The following is an 18,772-nucleotide window of genomic DNA, read 5'->3' as shown; positions in this document are numbered from 1 at the left end:
TCTTCCTATACAATCAAAAATAAAAACGTCTGACAATTCAAGGAAAATTAAATAAAGTATAAAATACGACTACAGCTCCTTCCCTTTTTTTCTCTTCTTAATCTATAAAGTAAATAGATGATCGTCAAACCTGCCGGTTTTTCCATACTTGTAAAATAATTATGTAATTCACTTAGCATCTTGATACCTCGAGAGCTGCTGGCACTAAACTGAACACTGTGAAGCCTCTTAACTGGCTGCCGATATCGGAAAAGGAGAGGGGTCCATACATTGTTGCTACTGAAATAATTTTGTCGTTCCGATCTCGCATCTCTCAAAATTCTTAAGAAATGCTCGTCAAGACTGATATAAAATGGACGTTTTTTTTTAATAAGGAAAAGTTTCGACAGTAATGGAAAATAGAGATTACTAAAAACAAATGTATCGTTTTTTAATAACACCGGCCCAATTAAATTTTAAAAGGCTTATGGTTGAATAAACTTCAGATTTGGGTTTAGCGGACCAAAATGCATAAAAATCATACTTGGTCTACAGTTCCACAAATTTTTTTCTTACCAAAACTGCTAATTTTTGGCGATTTTTATGGTTTTTTGCAATTTACTCAAAATTTTGAGGGTGTACGGGCAAAACTGACTTCAGATTCGGATTCAGTGCGTCAAAATACATAAAGGTCCGGTCAAAAGTAGAGACCTCTTTTTTTTTTTTTTTGTGAGCCGGTGTTATTAAAAAACAATACAATTGTTTTTAGTAATCTCTATTTTTCATTACTGTCAAAACTTTTCCTTATTAAAAAAGAGGCGCCAAAAACGGGGAACAAATCGATTCACTCTCGGAATTTTATTGTTTCAATTATTTGTTCTCTTCTGGGTTACCCCCATTACAAAAAGGGTGGGTTGAGTAAAAAAAAAGCAAAAGGAAAGAAGGAAAAAATCGACCGGCTCTGGAAATTTTCTTTCTTTCATTTGTTTTTTCTCTCCGAAACTACAAAAACAAAAGCCGGGAATGAATTTAAAAAAAAAAAAAATAAAAAGAGTGAACTGCGATCGAACCCGTGTCCCGCATCACTCCATCCTCATGTTTTTTGTTTTTTTTTTTGAGGAGGAAACCATATTCATTTAGATGAACAATAAATGTACAATATTTACAATGTTGCACTTGTAATTATCTTAGTTTATGTAACTCCGGCTTAAATTTTAAGCTCAATCTAACATTTTATTTTACGTTAAGTGGTTAACTTATTTTTTAGTGTTTTGTTTAAGACTTGAATGCAGTATTATAGCAAAGGCAGCAGTAATTAACTTAAATACAGGGAAACTTCGCGCAAAAACCTGTGATTGAAAATTCATCCTCATGTGGTATCCACTCAGCCACACCACAGCTACGTCCGTGAGCGCGCGTTTGCTCGGTATGTTTATGGAGCTTGCTTGGAACTCGCTGATGCTTCTCTGGAAGATTCAGTTCGAGAAAAAAAAATTTCCCCCAACCACTTGCCCATTGCACATTTTGCATAAATGTTATCGAGCTGGCTTCGTATATTTTTCCATAGACTGCGTGTACAAATATTCAAGAACACCAGGCGTCACATATTTTCATATCAGTAAAAAAATAATATATATTAAGAAAAAAAAAAAAAAAGTATTCGGACTGGGAATAGTTAATTAATTTGGTTCAGCGTCCGCTAATTGAATCCAAGATTCATCAAATCTGCAGATACTTTTATTCGCTGACATTCATAACTGAAACAAAAAAAATCCCAATTCTTGCATTCCTGGAAACATCTGTGCGAGCGGGGACAAGGATGCGATTGGCAACCACTTGCTCGAGCAACCGAGTGTATCTATATATACACGATTGTGGGCCACCTTCGGTGCATGGCCGCCTGGTGTCAGGTCGGAAATGGGCCACCTTCGGTGCGTGGCCGCCTAGGTGTCACGTCGACGCTCCAACTTAGCTGGTATCACGAAAAGCCGAGCGTTGGAGATCTCCCTACTCATCTCTGATACTATCATCAAATGTGGATTTACTGAAATTTTATTTGTGCATGATTCGAGAGTGAGGGTTCTCACGAGACGCCACCGTCTGATGGTTTCATTTAAATTCACAGAGTTAGATCTAATACAGAATAAAAAGTAGGTTCATTTGCTCTTTTGATAAAGATTATTGTTGTCATTGACAAATACTCCAGTAGAGGCCTACCCCTTTCGTAGCGACTATGGCAATTAGGTCTATTGTGCAGTATCTTATTGTAAGGGGGGTGGTTGCTATCCCTTTCCATATACGAGTTCCCAAGTAGCATTTTTTGTAGTATCCGATTATGCAAGAGCGTATTTGGCGCCACTCTGCGTCAGAATTTGACATGATGATTGCATGCTGCTGCAGCGTGGATCGAATTTACGACAGAATTGGGCACGATAGTCGTATCCTGCTCACTGATATACCGGGACAATCTCTTGAAACTATACATATAACGCGCATGCGCCAAATAATTTAATCTCATTGGTCGGTGAAATCGCGCCACGGTGATGTTTTCATCTGCTGAGCAAGGCGCCAACGTACCCAAAATGAAACAAAAGCTGTAATTCTCTCGCGCGTAAAGCCGTGGATTGAGGTTATGCTGCTGTTTATTTTTACGTAGCGTGAATTGTCTAAGAAGAATAGTATCGTTCAGCAATCCCGTGGTTGATTTCGGAAGATATTCAACCGACGCAATAAAGAATTTAACGAAAAAGCAAATATCAAATGATACAGAAATTGGGTGTTATTTATTGAAAGAAGAAATCTGAAATTCAACGTGAAATGTCATTAACAAGTGGGAGCCTGGACAAACAAAGGTAGGTAAGTAAAAGCAATGTTTATTGTGAACAGATTCTTTATTTACATAAAATTAAAAATAAATGAATGGTTGAGACCCAGTAGAAGGTATTTCCAGAGTAGATTCGTTACGGTGCAGTGCTCCAGAAGTCAGTAATTAGTGCCAATGAACATGAAATTAATAAAAGGAATGAGTAACAAGGAATAAAGAAATTATTCATCTTAAACACGAAGCTTAGGAGGACAAAGAGTAGCAATTAACAGAAAACGTACCCGACACAATACTCACAAAAACCCTCGCCGACATCATTGATTAGTTGACAAAGTTTTTGCAGCTCCATTGTACAACAATCAGTGTTCCGTTAACATAGAGGGTTCACCAGATATCCAAGAATAAAAAGAGAAAAAGAACAACAGTTAATATTACAGTGTAAATCATGCTATTAATGAAAAATTAGGAAACAAAACAATAACTTACAAGACAATCGTCCGATAACACTGGGAGACCAATCTCCACTCTTCTGATCACCCCTCGTCTGGCCATTGGTTGCCTTTCAAAAAGTGCTGCCTTTTTTTTGCCTTCAAAAATACCGAAAGATCCTGTTTGATAATAATAGCTTCTAATATTTTCAGGTACGAAATAATTCATTGTCAAAGCGGGACTAAATTTGTCAGGCATGGAAGCATGTAAGTAAATTTCCAATTACGTGATCTTTGACAATGACAATATTTTAACATGGATTCAATGATAAAATTCGTTTTTTTTTCAGCAGGCTCGAAGTTTAAACTTTAATTAACACGAGGAAAATTATGCCTTACCTGATGGTCAAAACGTTTAGGTGGCAAGAATCCTGGTTTCTCGAGCGGTGCAATCATTAGAACCATCGAACCTGGTTGTTTCGTCAGACATCAGGTGCCAGAATGAATTTTATCAGGCCATCGCCACCTTCTTAACATCAGTTGAGGCAAAATTGAAGAGCGGGATATACTACAGATCATAATGGCTGAATATCCCATCATTTTACTTTGATCGAGCCAATAGCGATAAGTTTGTTACTTAACCGTTGCTGCCAATTCATTCTACCGAGGAATTATTCTGTGCACCATTGTAATTTAAGCATTATTATTGACCAGCATTGTTTTTCAAACTTTATACCATTTGATTTGGTATCTTATTTTGAAGCTTACTTTTACTCTCTTTGGCATTGAATTCAGATAAATAGTTTTTCAAGTCCTCAATTAGATTGTAGGGTTGAATTTTGCTAGGCAAACTGAATCAATCTAAATCTAGAACTGTTGAATAAGTTTAGTTAAAAATGTCTTTAAATTTAATCTTAGTTGACGGTGTCATCTGGCTAGCTAGTTGCACGATAACTTGAAACCAAATTCAATTTTACACTCTTTATAGGGTCCTACGCTAAGACTGAAAGCTTGTGAATCTCCATGTACCGCAATTATTTCTGCATTTCATGTTAGCATTATCTGGAGCAAAAAAAATCCCATTTTGAGATTGAAAATGGAACCTGAAACACAGAATTATTCAATAGCACGAATTGAAAACCAAGAATTTTATAATGGTTTCTGCAACAAAGGGACTCTTTCCAAATATCCTTGTTAGAAGGTGATGTTCGGAGGACTATGAACAAGATATTGTATCGGATTACATTATTTGGAAAAAAATCTTCATAAACTTCGTTAAAAATTAGATATTCATTTATTTTGATGGAACAAGGGACACAATCTTTACATTACTTTAAAATTGACATTACTCTAGAACATGATTGTCCTTGAAGCTAATTGTGACATCGAGGCGCATTTTGAGAAACCTGATTTGCAACTTGTGTCACAGGATGTGATTTACGTTCCTGAGTTCTACGCTTTCGATTAGATTTTCTTTGTTTCGAACCGCACTAACATGAAATACAGAAATCATTTTAATAAATCTAATATCACTTGAATTTTCAATTTGAGTATTAGGTTCCCTTCATTTATTTAATCGAACATCATTGAAAATTTGCGAAATAAATTCTGATAATCATTCGGAAATTTTAAATAGTAGTAGCAATAATTTGTTAATCAGAAAAAATACATTGACTATCGACTATTCGTAAATTTTGTTGAACTATTTTCAAGAAAAAAAAGATTCACAGTTCCGTTACAGATAGTGAGATATTTAAATTTCTTGAATGCTCGGTTTAATGTCTCATTTTCGAAAGTAATAAAATTCAATATTACCGCCTGAAATCACAAAAGAGTGAGAAAGTTGCTTAGTTGCTTGAAAGTGGCGATGATCTTTGTACGTCTGACAAATTGAATGGGCAGATAACAGTGAATGTCAGAGATGTAATTATTTTAGCCGTATCACCTGTTGATAGATAAAAATTCCATTGTTATTTCTAATGTACGAAATAATAAAAATGATTAAATAAAGTGTTCGCACCTACCTGCTGCGTTTCTTCCAAGCACCCAACATTTGAACAGATTTCTCATTTTAGTCGAATAAAGCCAATTTTCAAAGAGCATTAGCATCAACTTTCCGAGTCACTACCTCGACTGTTTGAGATTCTAACCTCAAAAATTCGTATGAACTACAACGCCGCCAGAAACAGAGTTTGACAGCTGAAACTCGGAGTGGCTAACCTGCCCGAGCAGCCGATAAAACTCGCGCATGCGCATTATATGTATAGTTTCAAGAGATTGTCCCGGTATATACACTGGATTGGATATTACCGTATGCTCTACGTGTAAGCTCGTGCGTCCAATTGAACAATTGAATTTCCGCCATCTTGTACAGAAAGTTGTCACAAAATGCGCGCTAGATTTGAACTGCGTAATATATGCTATTTAGATCTAACGATATATTCGTCACACAAAAAAGTTTTTGACGAGTAAAATAATGTTTGATACATTAAATGAAGAACAAATCATTTTTTCGAAGGTATATTATTATTTACAATTATATGATGTAAAAGATCATTAAATAATATGACGAAAAACTTGTATTTAAGCGTGATTTTTCTTTATGTTCAAAAGAAGTCCTCAATTCTAAGAAGTTTCCGTCCATTATCCTTCATCCTATGGTGGGCTGAATTCCATACGGATTATTCAAAAATTTGTATAACACTAATTCAACCGTTAGGGAATCCATTTACCATCCATTGATCATCAAAGTGGAGCTTAAGACATGTAAAAAAAAGTTTTGAATTAAATTATATCGAATTGGGTGAGTAAAAACTTTATTCAAAAATATGGAGAATAAAACATTCCTTGCAAACGTTAAGGCATTTTTATAGAGTTGCGTGCGATAAACCACAACCGTAATATAATTAGTAGTATCAATCCACATTCCATTCACATGAAGAAAAAGTTACAAGCACAATCAAAAGAAAATAAAAAAGATGTACATACCTGAGCATGCAAATCAGGTACAAATGTGTAGGTGATCATGTAATTTGGTTAAATTCACTGTGGTGGGCCGATCGGATTCATTCTGAAATTCGGTCTGCTGCAAGTTTTTACCTACAGATAAGTTACTAATAAATAACGACAATGGAAATACACAGAAATGTGTCACACACGATTTTTCTGTAACAGAGCACTTTATAATCTGTAGGTAATTAACCGCTTCGACGGCATTGACGCAATAGTGCATCACATCAACGTGTCTTCATGCACACTGAGTTTTCTCTGACCTAAAAGGGATTAATAGTTTCAGATCTTACCAAATAACGTTGGGATACTGCCTTTTGGTAAAGTTATATAATTTTTACTTTTCTTCTGAAAGCAAGAGGGTTCAAAGTGGTCGGAACACAGAAAGCTATCACTTAATGGAGACCACGGTCCAATGTTTATATTTGCGATCCACTGCTTCATAATATCAGGTTCATCCAATGGGAACCTACATAACAAGCAGAATTTAAATTTATTAATTCACACGTTATGTTGCATTGAGTAACGGTACTTACTTGAAGAATGAATAGCCATGTCCATATTCCCTTAATCGGTGACAAGATGAACACTCTGATTTTGGGTTGTCAAATATAGTTGGTACACTGTTCTTTTTCAATGTAATTAGGAATCCTGTCCTATCAAAGCAGTCATTTGCAAAATGAGCTGAACACAATGTGCTATTTCGGTTTGGCTTCCAGTCCTTCCTCTTCATTTCTTTTAACCACTGCTGAAGGCGCAACACATCTTTCACGGGAAATCTACATATCGAATTATAATTTAATCCCTGAGTCAATAATACCCGAGTTTTCAATTTCAATTATAATAAGATCGGTTCATAATTCAAATATTGTGAATTTTTACTGACCCGATTCGTACGTTATAATACTCGTTAAATATAATTAGTAAATACTTCATATGCTGACATAACCTCTGCAAGTTATCATTTGCAGAACGCTTCAGCGTTGTATACTCACTTGTGAAATGATCGCCCACTATATTTTGATTGCTTTGTTTTGCAAAAAACGCAGGTACTCATTGTTACCTCAATAATTGTTACTGTAATTTTCCAACGCAATCGATTATATACACATACATATATCACACATATATATATGTCGGAGAAGAATAAAGAGGATGCATCATCAAGTGAATTGGAAACTTGAACTTTGAATGAGTCCGCCGTATCAAGCGTCAAGCGTTATTCAACATGCTTTGAATATAGAACAAACAAATGAATTGTTTATAACAACGCTTGGATGAAATCGACAGTCACGGAAAAGCAAGCGAATTGACCGGACGTGTTGAGATCATCGCGCTTTCTAAAATGAACAATCCACAAATTGGAAATCCTTCATCCTCTCCGCCTTTCCGAGGCTTCACCCCGACATCAGAAGTGGGATCAGAATCTGCTTCTCACCGACCAGAATCTGCTTCTCGCCGATCAGAATCTGCTTCTCACCGAGAAGAGAGACGTGACGACGCAAAATGGCAAATGCTTTTGCAACAGCAGCAAAATAATTTCATGCAGATTATTGAGGCAATGAAGAAACCTTCTCAGACGAAAATCGAGTTACCTGACTTTGACCCAGAAAAAGTGAGCGATACTCGAGCTTGGATTCGTACGGCAGACATGTGTATGTCGGAGCATCCGTTAGAAGGAGCGTCGCTCATGAACGCTTTGAGCCGTGCGATGAAAGGAGAGGCATTATTCTGGCTGACCCAAAACGTATTTGCCGGAATAAATTGGAATGAATTTAAAGAAATATTTTCTCTACGATTTGAATGTCCGGAAACCCTCGCTGCTTTCTTAATGAATATCAATCAAGGAAGGCCAAAGGAAGGAGAATGTATCGCCGCTTATTCAGCCACTGTGATAACCTCGTTGATGAACCGATGGAAGAATCTCTCTATGGAACAGATTGCTGTGTCCTTCGTCCTCAGTCACATTTCTCAATTTGAACCACGACTTCAACGCCTTGCTTTCACGGAAGAAATTGAGACACGGAATAAATTACAAAAAGAATTGAAGGCGGTATATTACTTGAAGAGGAAAAACTCGGAACTTCACACTGAACAACGTCACAACGAAGCAAAAAGATTTAAAGAAAAATCGTCTACCAGCCTTCTGAAATGTTTCTCCTGTGGAAAGATCGGGCATAAATCGTCTGTGTGCTATCAAAGAAAAGAGAAAAATGCAGCATCAAATGTGTGGCAGAGAGATGCATCTACAAGCAGTGACACGAGGAAGCCTATAACCTGTTTCAAGTGCAAGGAACCTGGGCATTATTCTTCGCAATGTCCTGGAATGAATAAGAAGCCATCGTCAGGACGCTTCAACGGATCCAATATCGAACGACGAGTGGATATTTGTGAAGTGAATTCGCCTTCTGGCATTTTGAGGCATGCAGGTGAGCAGTTTTCATTTAATTTTGATTCTGGAGCCGAATGTTCTTTAATAAAAGAATCAGTGTCGTCAAGGTTCTCCGGGAAAAGACTTGATAATATCGTCACTATGACTGGAATTGGACAAACAAGTGTCCATAGTACTTTGCAAATTCTTACCAAAGTAAACATTGACGACATTGCCCTAGAAATTCTTTTTCATGTTCTGCCAAGTCATTATTTGAGGAGTGATATTTCGATTGGTCGTGAAATTTTGAGTCAGGGTTTGACTGTGCTTGTATCTTCTAACGAATTGAAATTAATGCGTGAAATCCGTGTCGATGCTTGCAAAATTGGAGAATCAATCGAAGTAAATTTTGACAAAATTGAGACTGACATTTCTTTTGAGTCAAAAGAACGGTTGCTCTCAATTTTACAAGAATTTAGAGAGCATTTTATAACCGGTACACCAAAGCAACCTGCTAAAACGGACCCAATGCAAATTCGCCTGAAAGATCCAAATAAGACGGTATATAGACGTCCATATAGATTGAGCCACGATGAACAAAAAATAGTTCAAAATAAAATCAAAGAGTTACTTGCTGCAAACGTAATTCGCCCAAGCTCATCTCCATTCGCTAGCCCTATCCTTCTCGTGAAGAAAAAGGACGGGTCAGACAGAATGTGTGTAGATTATCGAGAACTAAACGATAATACTGTACCTGACAGATTCCCATTGCCACTAATTTCTGACCAAGTAAATAGGTTACATGGGGCGAAATACTTTTCTAGCTTAGATATGGCATCTGGATTCCATCAGATCCCTATCCATGAAAATTCAATCGAATATACAGCTTTCATTACTCACAATGGACAGTATGAATATCTGTCCATGCCATTCGGGCTTCGAAATGCACCATCTGTTTTCCAGAGGGCCGTTTACAAGGCTTTGGGAGAATTGGCGAATAGTTTTGTCATTATTTACATGGATGATATTCTTATTGTTGCATCCAATGAGGATGAAGCCCTGGAGAGGTTGAAGCTTGTATTAAAAGTTTTGATAGATATCGGCTTTACTTTCAACATCAAAAAAATGCTCTTTCTTAAAACAAAAAGTAGAGTATCTCGGTTATGAAGTTTGCAACGGAGAAATCCGACCAAATAAGAAGAAAATTTTAGCTTTAATATCTTTACCCGCTCCTAAAACGGTAACACAATTACGGCAATTCATTGGTTTAGCATCTTACTTCCGTCAATTCATTCCAAGGTTCTCTCAAATTGCGGCTCCTTTATACGCGCTAACTTCCGCAGCAAAAGGAAACATTGAATGGAAAGAATTACATGAGAATATTAGAACACAAATAATTTCAGTACTTACCAATGAGCCAGTACTGACAATATTTGACCCGAATTGTCTTACTGAATTACATACTGATGCAAGTTCGATGGGCTATGGGGCAATTCTAATGCAAAAAAAAAGAAAATATATTGCGCGTGATTGCTTATTTTAGTAAACGTACTTCACCAGCTGAATCGAAATATCATTCGTACGAGTTGGAAACACTTGCTGTTGTTAACGCGGTTAAACATTTTCGACACTTTTTATACGGACGCAAATTTCTTGTCGTCACAGATTGCAACTCTCTGCAATCTTCGAGAAAAAAAAAAGATCTTACTCCGAGAGTGCATAGATGGTGGGCTTTTCTTCAAGCTTTCGATTTCGATATAGTATACCGAAATGGAAAGAAAATGAGTCATGCGGACTTCTTTTCGAGAAATCCGTTACCAGATTCAATAAAAGAAAATTATAATAAACCCGAGCACAAAGAGGTCAATTTAACTAATCTCTCAAATACATGGCTTTTTGCTGAACAGCAACGTGATGAAGAAATTTCAAAATTAATTAAAAATTTAACTGAAGAAAAGTTGAATGACGAATTAGCAAAAACTTACGAATTACGCTCTGGAATTCTTTTTCGTAAAATACAAAGACACGGGAAAACGCGATCTCTACCTATTTTGCCACGAGCGTACAGATGGTCAGTTATTAACGCTACCCATGAAGCATTGGTACATTTAGGATGGGAAAAGACCCTTGAGAAAATTTATGATTCATTCTGGTTTGACGGAATGTCAAGATATGTTCGAAAATTCGTTGAAAATTGTTTGACATGTAAAATTTCCAAAACAAATTCGGGAAAAATTCAGGCTGAATTGCATCCCATTCCTAAAGTCGCAATTCCTTGGAATACCATTCACATTGACGCTACTGGCAAATTAAGTGGTAAAAATGATAAGAAAGAGTACGTTTTCGTTTTAATTGATTCTTTCACCAAATTTGTTCTTCTTCGTCATACATTGCATATTGATACTAGCAATAGCATTAAAGCATTGAAATCTGGTATTTCTCTATTTGGCTCTCCCACTCGCGTAATTGCGGACCAGGGTCGTTGTTTCGCGAATAGTGATTTTAGAGAATTTTGTTTGGCTCACAATATTAAGTTGCACTTGATTGCAACTGGAAGCTCGCGCGCAAATGGTCAGGTGGAGCGAGTAATGAGCACTCTAAAGAACATGCTAACTACCGTAGAAATAACCGGCGACCGGTCTTGGCAGGATGCATTGCCTGATGTACAATTAGCACTAAATTGCACGATCAACCGAGTCACAAAATCTAGTCCTCTCGAATTAATGATAGGAAAAGTCGCCAGACCTCTTGAGCTCATGTTTGTTTCTGAGGAGGAGTATGTGGAGGACTTATCTGAAATTAGAACACTTGCAATCGAGAATATTAACAAAAATGCAGAATATGAGAAGGAAAGGTTTGACCGAACAAAGGCAAAAGTAATCAAATTTTCTTTAAACGAATTTGTTCTTTTAAAGAATGAAGAGAGAAATCAAACAAAATTAGATGCAAAATACAAAGGCCCGTATAAAATTATTGAAGTGTTAGAGGGCAACAGATATCTTTTGAAAGCTTTGAATTCCAATCGTACATTTAAATACGCACATGACCGGATGCGAAAAATGCCAGAGGGTAACATTCCGGAAGAATTGGAAATGAGTAAAGAAAATTTTGAATAATGAAATATTTGAGTGTGTAAATATTTGAAGTGTAAACTAAATACATGATTACTTTTGGAAAAATTGTTTACATGAAAGTTTGTAGCCGTAGCTCGGTCGAAATCGGAATTTCTTCAATGAAACCGTGAGTGTGCGGTGGGCAGCTTCATGTAACAGTTGTGTCAGAAAAATCACTCAAGGGAAGTGATTAGACATTGACCACTCAAGGGAAGTGGTCAAGAACATTTGTCACTCAAGGGAAGTGATAGAAATGTTGGTCACTCAAGGGAAGTGAACGAAATGTAAAAATGTATTTAGTCTTTAAAATTATCCATATGTATCGAAATTAATTGCTTTGTCAATAAATGTGGGATTGGAACTGAAATTTAAGTTTTCTGTTCAATATAAATGATTAAAGTAAGATTGAATTCATTTAAAACGAACTTTTACTGCTGGAGAATTGAATTTCTTGCAGATCACTTCACATGGGGACATGTGATTTGTCAGGATGGCCGTGTCGGAGAAGAATAAAGAGGATGCATCATCAAGTGAATTGGAAACTTGAACTTTGAATGAGTCCGCCGTATCAAGCGTCAAGCGTTATTCAACATGCTTTGAATATAGAACAAACAAATGAATTGTTTATAACAACGCTTGGATAAAATCGACAGTCACGGAAAAGCAAGCGAATTGACCGGACGTGTTGAGATCATCGCGCTTTCTAAAATGAACAATCCACAAATTGGAAATCCTTCATCCTCTCCGCCTTTCCGAGGCTTCACCCCGACATATATATCTGAAGTGACAAGAATCTGTACAAAATGGCTACCGTTCAATTGGCGTGACGGCACCACGCTTAATCCAATCCAGTGTATATATATATCAGTGGTGGAAACAGATAGATAGTGGCTGCCGATAGTTATGCATGCGTCCAGGTAATGCCATTACGTGAACTTGCGATAGAATGCTACCTGGGTTAATGGACTTTGCTTTGGTATCTCTGACCACTGTAGGACTTTCAAGAATATTGGTGTCGTTGGTCTAGGCCGAATGTTCGACCTTGAGATGGTTTTAGAGTCACAACTGCATAGCTAGAGAAAAATTCTACAACCTTAGTGCCTAACATTGTTCGTCGGATTCAAAGTTTTTAAGTTATTCAGCCGTCCGGGAACTTTTGGGAGATCCTGTATATTATACACACCTATATAGCGGGTGATTATGAGTCGTTATTAACACGTTTTTATAAACACTAAGGAGTTTACATGCTTTAAATTCTGCAATTGTTCCGTGAAAAAAAAATCGGATAATGTGTCATTGAGTGTAATGAAACTGTGCTTGGGTGACCGGGGCGACGCATTTGGTAACAATACTTTAGCATCCATTAAAATTGAGGACATTTTTTTTTTTACAAATTCTAGTTTTTATACGAGTTGTGTTTTTTGAATGAAGTTTACTTGTGCATGACGTTTGAATAATTTCTTTTTATTATTTCAAGCATTTCTTGGCCTCATCACTACATGTACAGTTATTTACATTCACTGGTAAGGATAGTTATACTGCTTTGCTGAAAACAGAATGTAAGTTGATTGTGTGAGTGTACTCTTAGTTTAAAATAATTATCAATAACTTGGAACAATAAATTATTTAATAATATAATATGTAAGATAACAATGACTCGCAGTTTGATACAAAGATATAAACCGGGGTCATGGCTGCTGGTAGGGGCCGAAAAATATATCACTTGTGATGACGCTGAGGTTATCATTAATTTTGTAACCATCATTGACCCGTAACCTCAGAGCAAGTGTGATATCTAAGTTGGTTATTTCGCATATGCAGTCTGACAAGTAAGCCCAACCAGTGTATAGTGTTCTTCTTCAAACGGCTGCAGTGATATTTTTCGTGTAAGTGTTGGTCGTCATATATCAATACAGTGGGGTGATTCGTTCAAGCACAACATTTGTTTCCCTCCCTCCTGAAAAACTTGATCCACGTTTAGAGAAAAAAACAATGTTTGCAAAAGGATATCTCTGAAAAATAGCACTCCATACATTACATACGGCTAAGTGGTAACAAATTTTGAAAACATTCCACGTTTACCATGTCATTTATGTGGGAGAACTTCGAAATTCAAGATCAACCTCTTATGGGGATGCCCTGGTTGATTTTGACGTTGAGGTATACAATATTTCCAGATATCGAAGTCCACGTATCTCAGACGACAAAAAGAGGTTAACAGCCCCATTCTATACACAATTCTGAACAAAAATACTCCAACACATTTTCATTTGACGTAGAAATAAAGAAATGGAATCAATTTTACGAATTTACTATTGCGATTTCATAGAATACCTGCATTTCTTTGTTTCTGCCTCAAATGAAAATGCCTCGGAGTATTTTTGTTCAGAATTGTGTATAGAATGAGGCTGTTAAGCCCTTTTTGGCTTTGAAGATACGTGAACTTTGATATTCGGAAATATATAAGTCAGCGTTGAAATCGACCAGAGCACCCCCATCAAATGTGATTCTAGACATATTTTTTCGTTCGTGAATCTCATTTTTGCTACGTACAATCACATTTTTTACGTGGCGCGAAAATAACACAGCCATACAAAGAAAGTGTGTTGTCCGGCAGACCAGACCACCTATTCTACATGTTTTTGTATGTGCTGAATCCGAATCCGGTGTCAGAATCGCTTTACAGCCCTCAGATTTTGATGGCATCAAAAATATAACATGTATTGCATCAAATAGTTCATCGAAAAGTTTAAATTTTTTATGTTAAATGTTTTTGTCTGACTTTAATCTTCCATGATGTACGGGTTAAAAAAAAACATTTCCGAAACGAGTAAACTAAAAAATCTGAAAATATTCAAAATGGAACAGATCGGAGAGGATAAACAAAAACTGCTGCGCTGGTGGAGAACGGGGGTTATGACACACAAAAAACACGTATCTGGCAGACTAGACCACGAGACCTATATATTTTCCGACGTCCTGAATCCGAATCTGGGTTGGAATTGCTCCGTCATCCCCACATTTTGAGTACTTCTGCTTGGAATATTAATTAGTTGATCTCGAACCTTACAAAATTTTTTGATACGTAAGTAGAGTGAAATGCCCCATATGTAACTTAAAATCTGGGGGTGATGGGCAGCAATTCAGACACCGGGTTCGGATTAAATATGTCCGAAAACATTGTACAAACATTGATGTTCATTAACGCTTTTCCTTTCCGGCTAATTTGTTACCGATCCGAAACAAAATACGAGTTCAATTCTATACGAATCATACGACGATGATTGGCTATTCAGTTGACGTAATGATCGTATATCTGACAGACTATTGAAACCAATTTTAAAACTAATGTTCCCAATCGTTTGGAAATTATTTTCGTAGTTTGGAAAACAATCAATAATTAACAATTGATGAAAATCAACTAATCGTATAAATTAAGATAAACTAAGCAAGTAAATTGACCGATTTCATTGTTCATACTGTATATCGCCTTGAAATGATTTCGAAAATCAATTGAAAATGTTGAATTATTGGGAAACTAATTTTCACGCATTAATTAATAATCAAGAGAGGGATAGCGCCGTTCATGAAGTACGTAGTACATACCATAGAGATATATAAAATAAAGTAAGCGTGCTGCGAGCGGCTTTGAAGCAGTTCTCTAAAAGATAGAACATTCTCCCGTCCCCTCTGTCGCTCTGCCCATGCAGTGGGGGTAACGAGCTCTATGGAATAGCTAGGCAGGCGGGCGCAGCTATCCCTCTCGTGGCCCCCACTCCATGGAAAGAGCGCCAATGCGGACGGAAAAATTATTTTTCCTATTATCATGCGCAAAGTTCAGTTTTACGCACGCATTTGCATTCGCAAAGTGCCACTTTCCCGTACGCTGAGAAGAGCGAGCGGGAATGTATCTAAGCTTGCGGGAATGTAGCTAAGCGTGCGGGAATGTATAAGAATGTGTACATACATTCACTCGTGCGAACGCCTCGACTCGAGCGCCGGTTTGTTCATATCCCGTCGTCTTTGTCTTCTTTGGTAGACCTGTCGAAACGTGCGTTCTACGTTCTGCATTTCTTTAATACGGATGAAGTACGCGAAAGTTATCAGTCGCTTCGCATACGCTCTTTCGACAGAACACTGTCAAGTGAGATCTGATAAAAATGAACACTGTACAAAGTTCGTTTAAATATATAACTGATAATGAAATTGATATTGATGTTCGTTACCGAGTATATATTCTACAGATTCAATTTAGTTGGGTAATGGTCAGGGATGAAATGATGCAATTATAGCAATCAGTTAGGTTTTTTCAAAATGACGTTTCGGCAGGACCCCGCCTATCATCTCCAGGTTTCTTTAATGTAAAATAAATCACAATTTTTACATGAGAATTTTTAGTGTTTACAAATTTACTAATTTACATAAATGCCACTGTTTATTGTTTAACCTTGTTATTGAAACTAATGTGAAAAACTAAATTTTTCAAAACTTCCATATAGCGACATTCCTAAACGTTTGCGATTTTTATTACATGATGTTCGAGAAGGAAGTAACTACCCACCTGCCTATACTTTATTGTAAATATATGCCTGTAGTTTATTTTAAAAACTATCTTTGGAAGTTATACAAATGTTTACATGTTTGTTGCTATGTTGGCCTAATTGTCTACATATAGTTCCTGTTGAAAATTTATATGATGTCCGAATAGAGGTGACTGAGATTTTGAATGTCGGTTTTTTTGTTGACTGTGTTGTTTTTAGAAATATGAATCATTTCTTTGATTCGCCGCTTTTATCAGTTTGTTTCCTTGTCAGTAATCTTTACATTTTCAAAATCAAACCTGTGCCCTTCAACCAATGAGTGTTGGGCTAAAGCCGATCTATCCGGATCATCCGTTTTTATGTCATACTCATGATTTGCATTACGTTTTTTTAGATGTCGTGATGATTGGACAATATAATATTTATTGCATAACGTGTGAAAATGAATTAAAAAAAAATGTAATACAATTATACAGTTTTTTATACAGTCAATTTACATTTAACAAGTAATACCCATATAATACTGCAATGGCCGCGAACGGAGGAGTCCCGGACCCTGGGGGTAGTGACAAAAACGTTTGTGGTTACTGTGAGGCTGGAGTAAAAACGAAGTATTTAGAATGTGAAGAATGTGGAACTCCGTTCCACAGCAGCTGTGCAAAAAGAGCGGGAACCGCGGGAGATATGAGCAAATTACAGTGCTGCGCGGAAAAAGAGGTTATGTACGAGCCGAATGAGAGTGTTATTGTGGGAGAGGATGGCAAGGTAGACGAAAAAAGCGCAGTATGGAGGGAAAATGTCATTCTGCGGAAACTAGTAAGAGAAATGGATAGCAAGAACCAGTTACTCATCAACAAAGTGAGAGAGCTTGAAGAGATGCTGAAACAGGGGACAGGGTCCCATCCTCGTACGCGAGTGCGCTCAAAATTGGAACGCAAACAAGCAGATTATCGAGGAACATACCGGCGATAGTGGTAAAACCGAAGCATCATGAAGAAGGGAAGGGAACAAGGGATAAAATAACATCCAATGTGCACCCGGCAAAGCTGGGAATATGGGTTAAAAAAATAAGCAACGCAAGAAAAGGACAGGTAGTGATAAGCTGTGAGCATACGGAAGATGTTGAAGTACTCAAAAAAGCCTTAGAGGATAAGGTAGGCCCCCAATACAGTGTAATCCAAGAGCATCTACAAAAGCTAAAAATAAAAATCGTGGGTATTAGCGATGAACATAACGCAGAAGATCTTGAACTAACTATCAGGTATCAGAATCACTTTATCGATAAGGAAGAGGATTTCAAAATCACATACATCAAGTACTGGCCGAAGATAGAGACGAGCACTGAATATGCGGAAGTTGCTCCAGCAGTGTTTACAAGAATAATTCTGGACAAGAGGATTTCTGTCGGATGGGAAAAGTGCAGAGTATTTGAAGACTTGGATATAAACAGGTGTTTTAAATGCGGTGGTTTTAATCACATGGGAAGTAAGTGTAAAAATGAGAGGGCCTGTAGCTCCTGTGGAGAAGATCACGACACAAGGGACTGTAAGAACGACAAGAATAAACAGTGCGCGAACTGTAAGAGGTTGAACGAAATACGACTTACACCATGCCGCGAGCGAAGTAAATAAGTGTCCTGTGTATGAACAATTAGCCAATAAGGTAAGATCGCGCACAGACTACCGCAAATGCGAAACAATTCCCACATAATGGAGCAGAATCTACGCTATTTAGAAGACCTAAAAATAAATGTGACCATCACCAAACATGTAGTAACCAGTAAGAATATTAAAAAATAAAAAATAAATGAATAAATGAACAAAAAGTAATAAAAAAATAGAAAGATGCAATAACAACAGATAAATAAGAAGATCTATTTAATATTATAGGCTTATATATACAATATATATATACTTTCATAGTTTTAGGTAATATATTATTAAGTTGCTGGCGAGAAGGTACTCCAGGACACAAGTGTTAGAGCACTTATCTGGGCCTTCTCTTGCCTGGTGGTATTAGAGCACGCACCTATATGTATGATATTGATATATGATAAAGCACAGAAGAATGTATCGTAATACGATGAACACAGTGTAAATACCACAGCAAATCTATTATTATCAATAAACAATACACAAAACAATATATTAATTTTTGGAACGAAGTTCCTTATCGCTCGTTCACCGTAGGGGCTAGGCGGAAAAAAACGACACCAAAAAACCGACACTTTTTGGCTATAGTGCTCGTTTGCTATAGTGCGCGCGATCTCCCTCTCTCTCTCTCTCTCTATTCCAGCGTGTGCGCGCGCTCTCTCTCTCTGTCTCAGCGCTTGGGGTGGGAGACGGCAGCAGCGGTCTCTCTCACTCACAGCGCACGACTATACTTCGCCCCTCTTTTTTAATTTACTTTTTGATAATCGGGGGCTTTGCCCCCCGACCCCGCCCCCCGTCCCCCCGTCCCTGCGCCCCTGCGCCGCTACTCTGTACATCACAACCTTTCATAATAAT

The 18,772-nt window shown here is 37.2% G+C and overlaps 2 protein-coding genes and 1 long non-coding RNA gene across 8 annotated transcripts in view; 2 read left to right on the top strand and 1 right to left on the bottom strand.

Moving 5' to 3' along the window:
• Positions 1 to 2,428: 2,428 nt before the first annotated feature.
• On the top strand, positions 2,429 to 5,406 carry LOC138190461 (uncharacterized). 2 transcript variants are annotated; one of them, XR_011176445.1, is made up of 3 exons: positions 2,429 to 2,831; positions 3,445 to 3,498; positions 3,582 to 5,406. It is a non-coding gene; the product is annotated as an uncharacterized lncRNA (long non-coding RNA). The 2 variants fall into 2 exon arrangements; XR_011176444.1 differs by having other exon boundaries at positions 2,429 to 2,835.
• On the bottom strand, positions 4,553 to 7,821 carry LOC124211165 (uncharacterized). Of its 3 annotated transcripts, XR_011176439.1 has the most exons (6): positions 7,127 to 7,213; positions 6,777 to 7,019; positions 6,534 to 6,709; positions 6,220 to 6,330; positions 5,256 to 5,987; positions 4,553 to 5,176 (listed from the first exon to the last, which is right to left on the bottom strand). XR_011176439.1 is itself a non-coding variant. In XM_046609968.2 (5 exons), the coding sequence occupies exons 1-4, from the start codon at positions 7,295 to 7,297 to the stop codon at positions 6,233 to 6,235; spliced, it is 579 nt and encodes a 192-aa protein (XP_046465924.1). In that variant the 5' UTR covers positions 7,298 to 7,820; the 3' UTR covers positions 5,453 to 5,987; positions 6,220 to 6,232. The 3 variants fall into 3 exon arrangements, 2 of the variants coding, with proteins under 2 accessions (XP_046465927.1, XP_046465924.1); XM_046609968.2 differs by lacking the exons at positions 4,553 to 5,176; positions 7,127 to 7,213 and adding an exon at positions 7,236 to 7,820 and having other exon boundaries at positions 5,453 to 5,987; XM_046609971.2 differs by lacking the exons at positions 4,553 to 5,176; positions 6,220 to 6,330; positions 7,127 to 7,213 and adding an exon at positions 7,236 to 7,821 and having other exon boundaries at positions 5,404 to 5,987.
• A 1,970-nt stretch (positions 7,822 to 9,791) lies between these two features.
• Positions 9,792 to 18,772, top strand: part of LKRSDH (lysine ketoglutarate reductase/saccharopine dehydrogenase) — an 82,712-nt gene continuing 73,731 nt past the window's right edge. For 2 of the 3 annotated variants that reach the window (XM_046609944.2, XM_046609946.2), the window contains exon 1: positions 9,792 to 13,610. The gene's annotated coding sequence lies outside the window, so the exon portion shown is untranslated. Of the gene's footprint in view, positions 13,611 to 13,635; positions 13,776 to 18,772 lie in introns of those variants that run through there. The other variant, XM_069133632.1, reaches the window with a different exon arrangement.

The sequence above is a fragment of the Neodiprion pinetum genome, chromosome 2, assembly GCF_021155775.2.
Source record: "Neodiprion pinetum isolate iyNeoPine1 chromosome 2, iyNeoPine1.2, whole genome shotgun sequence".
Classification (NCBI taxonomy): domain Eukaryota; kingdom Metazoa; phylum Arthropoda; class Insecta; order Hymenoptera; family Diprionidae; genus Neodiprion; species Neodiprion pinetum.
The sequence above is the reverse complement of the archived record's forward strand: the minus strand, read 5'-3'. Positions and strand labels throughout refer to the sequence as shown.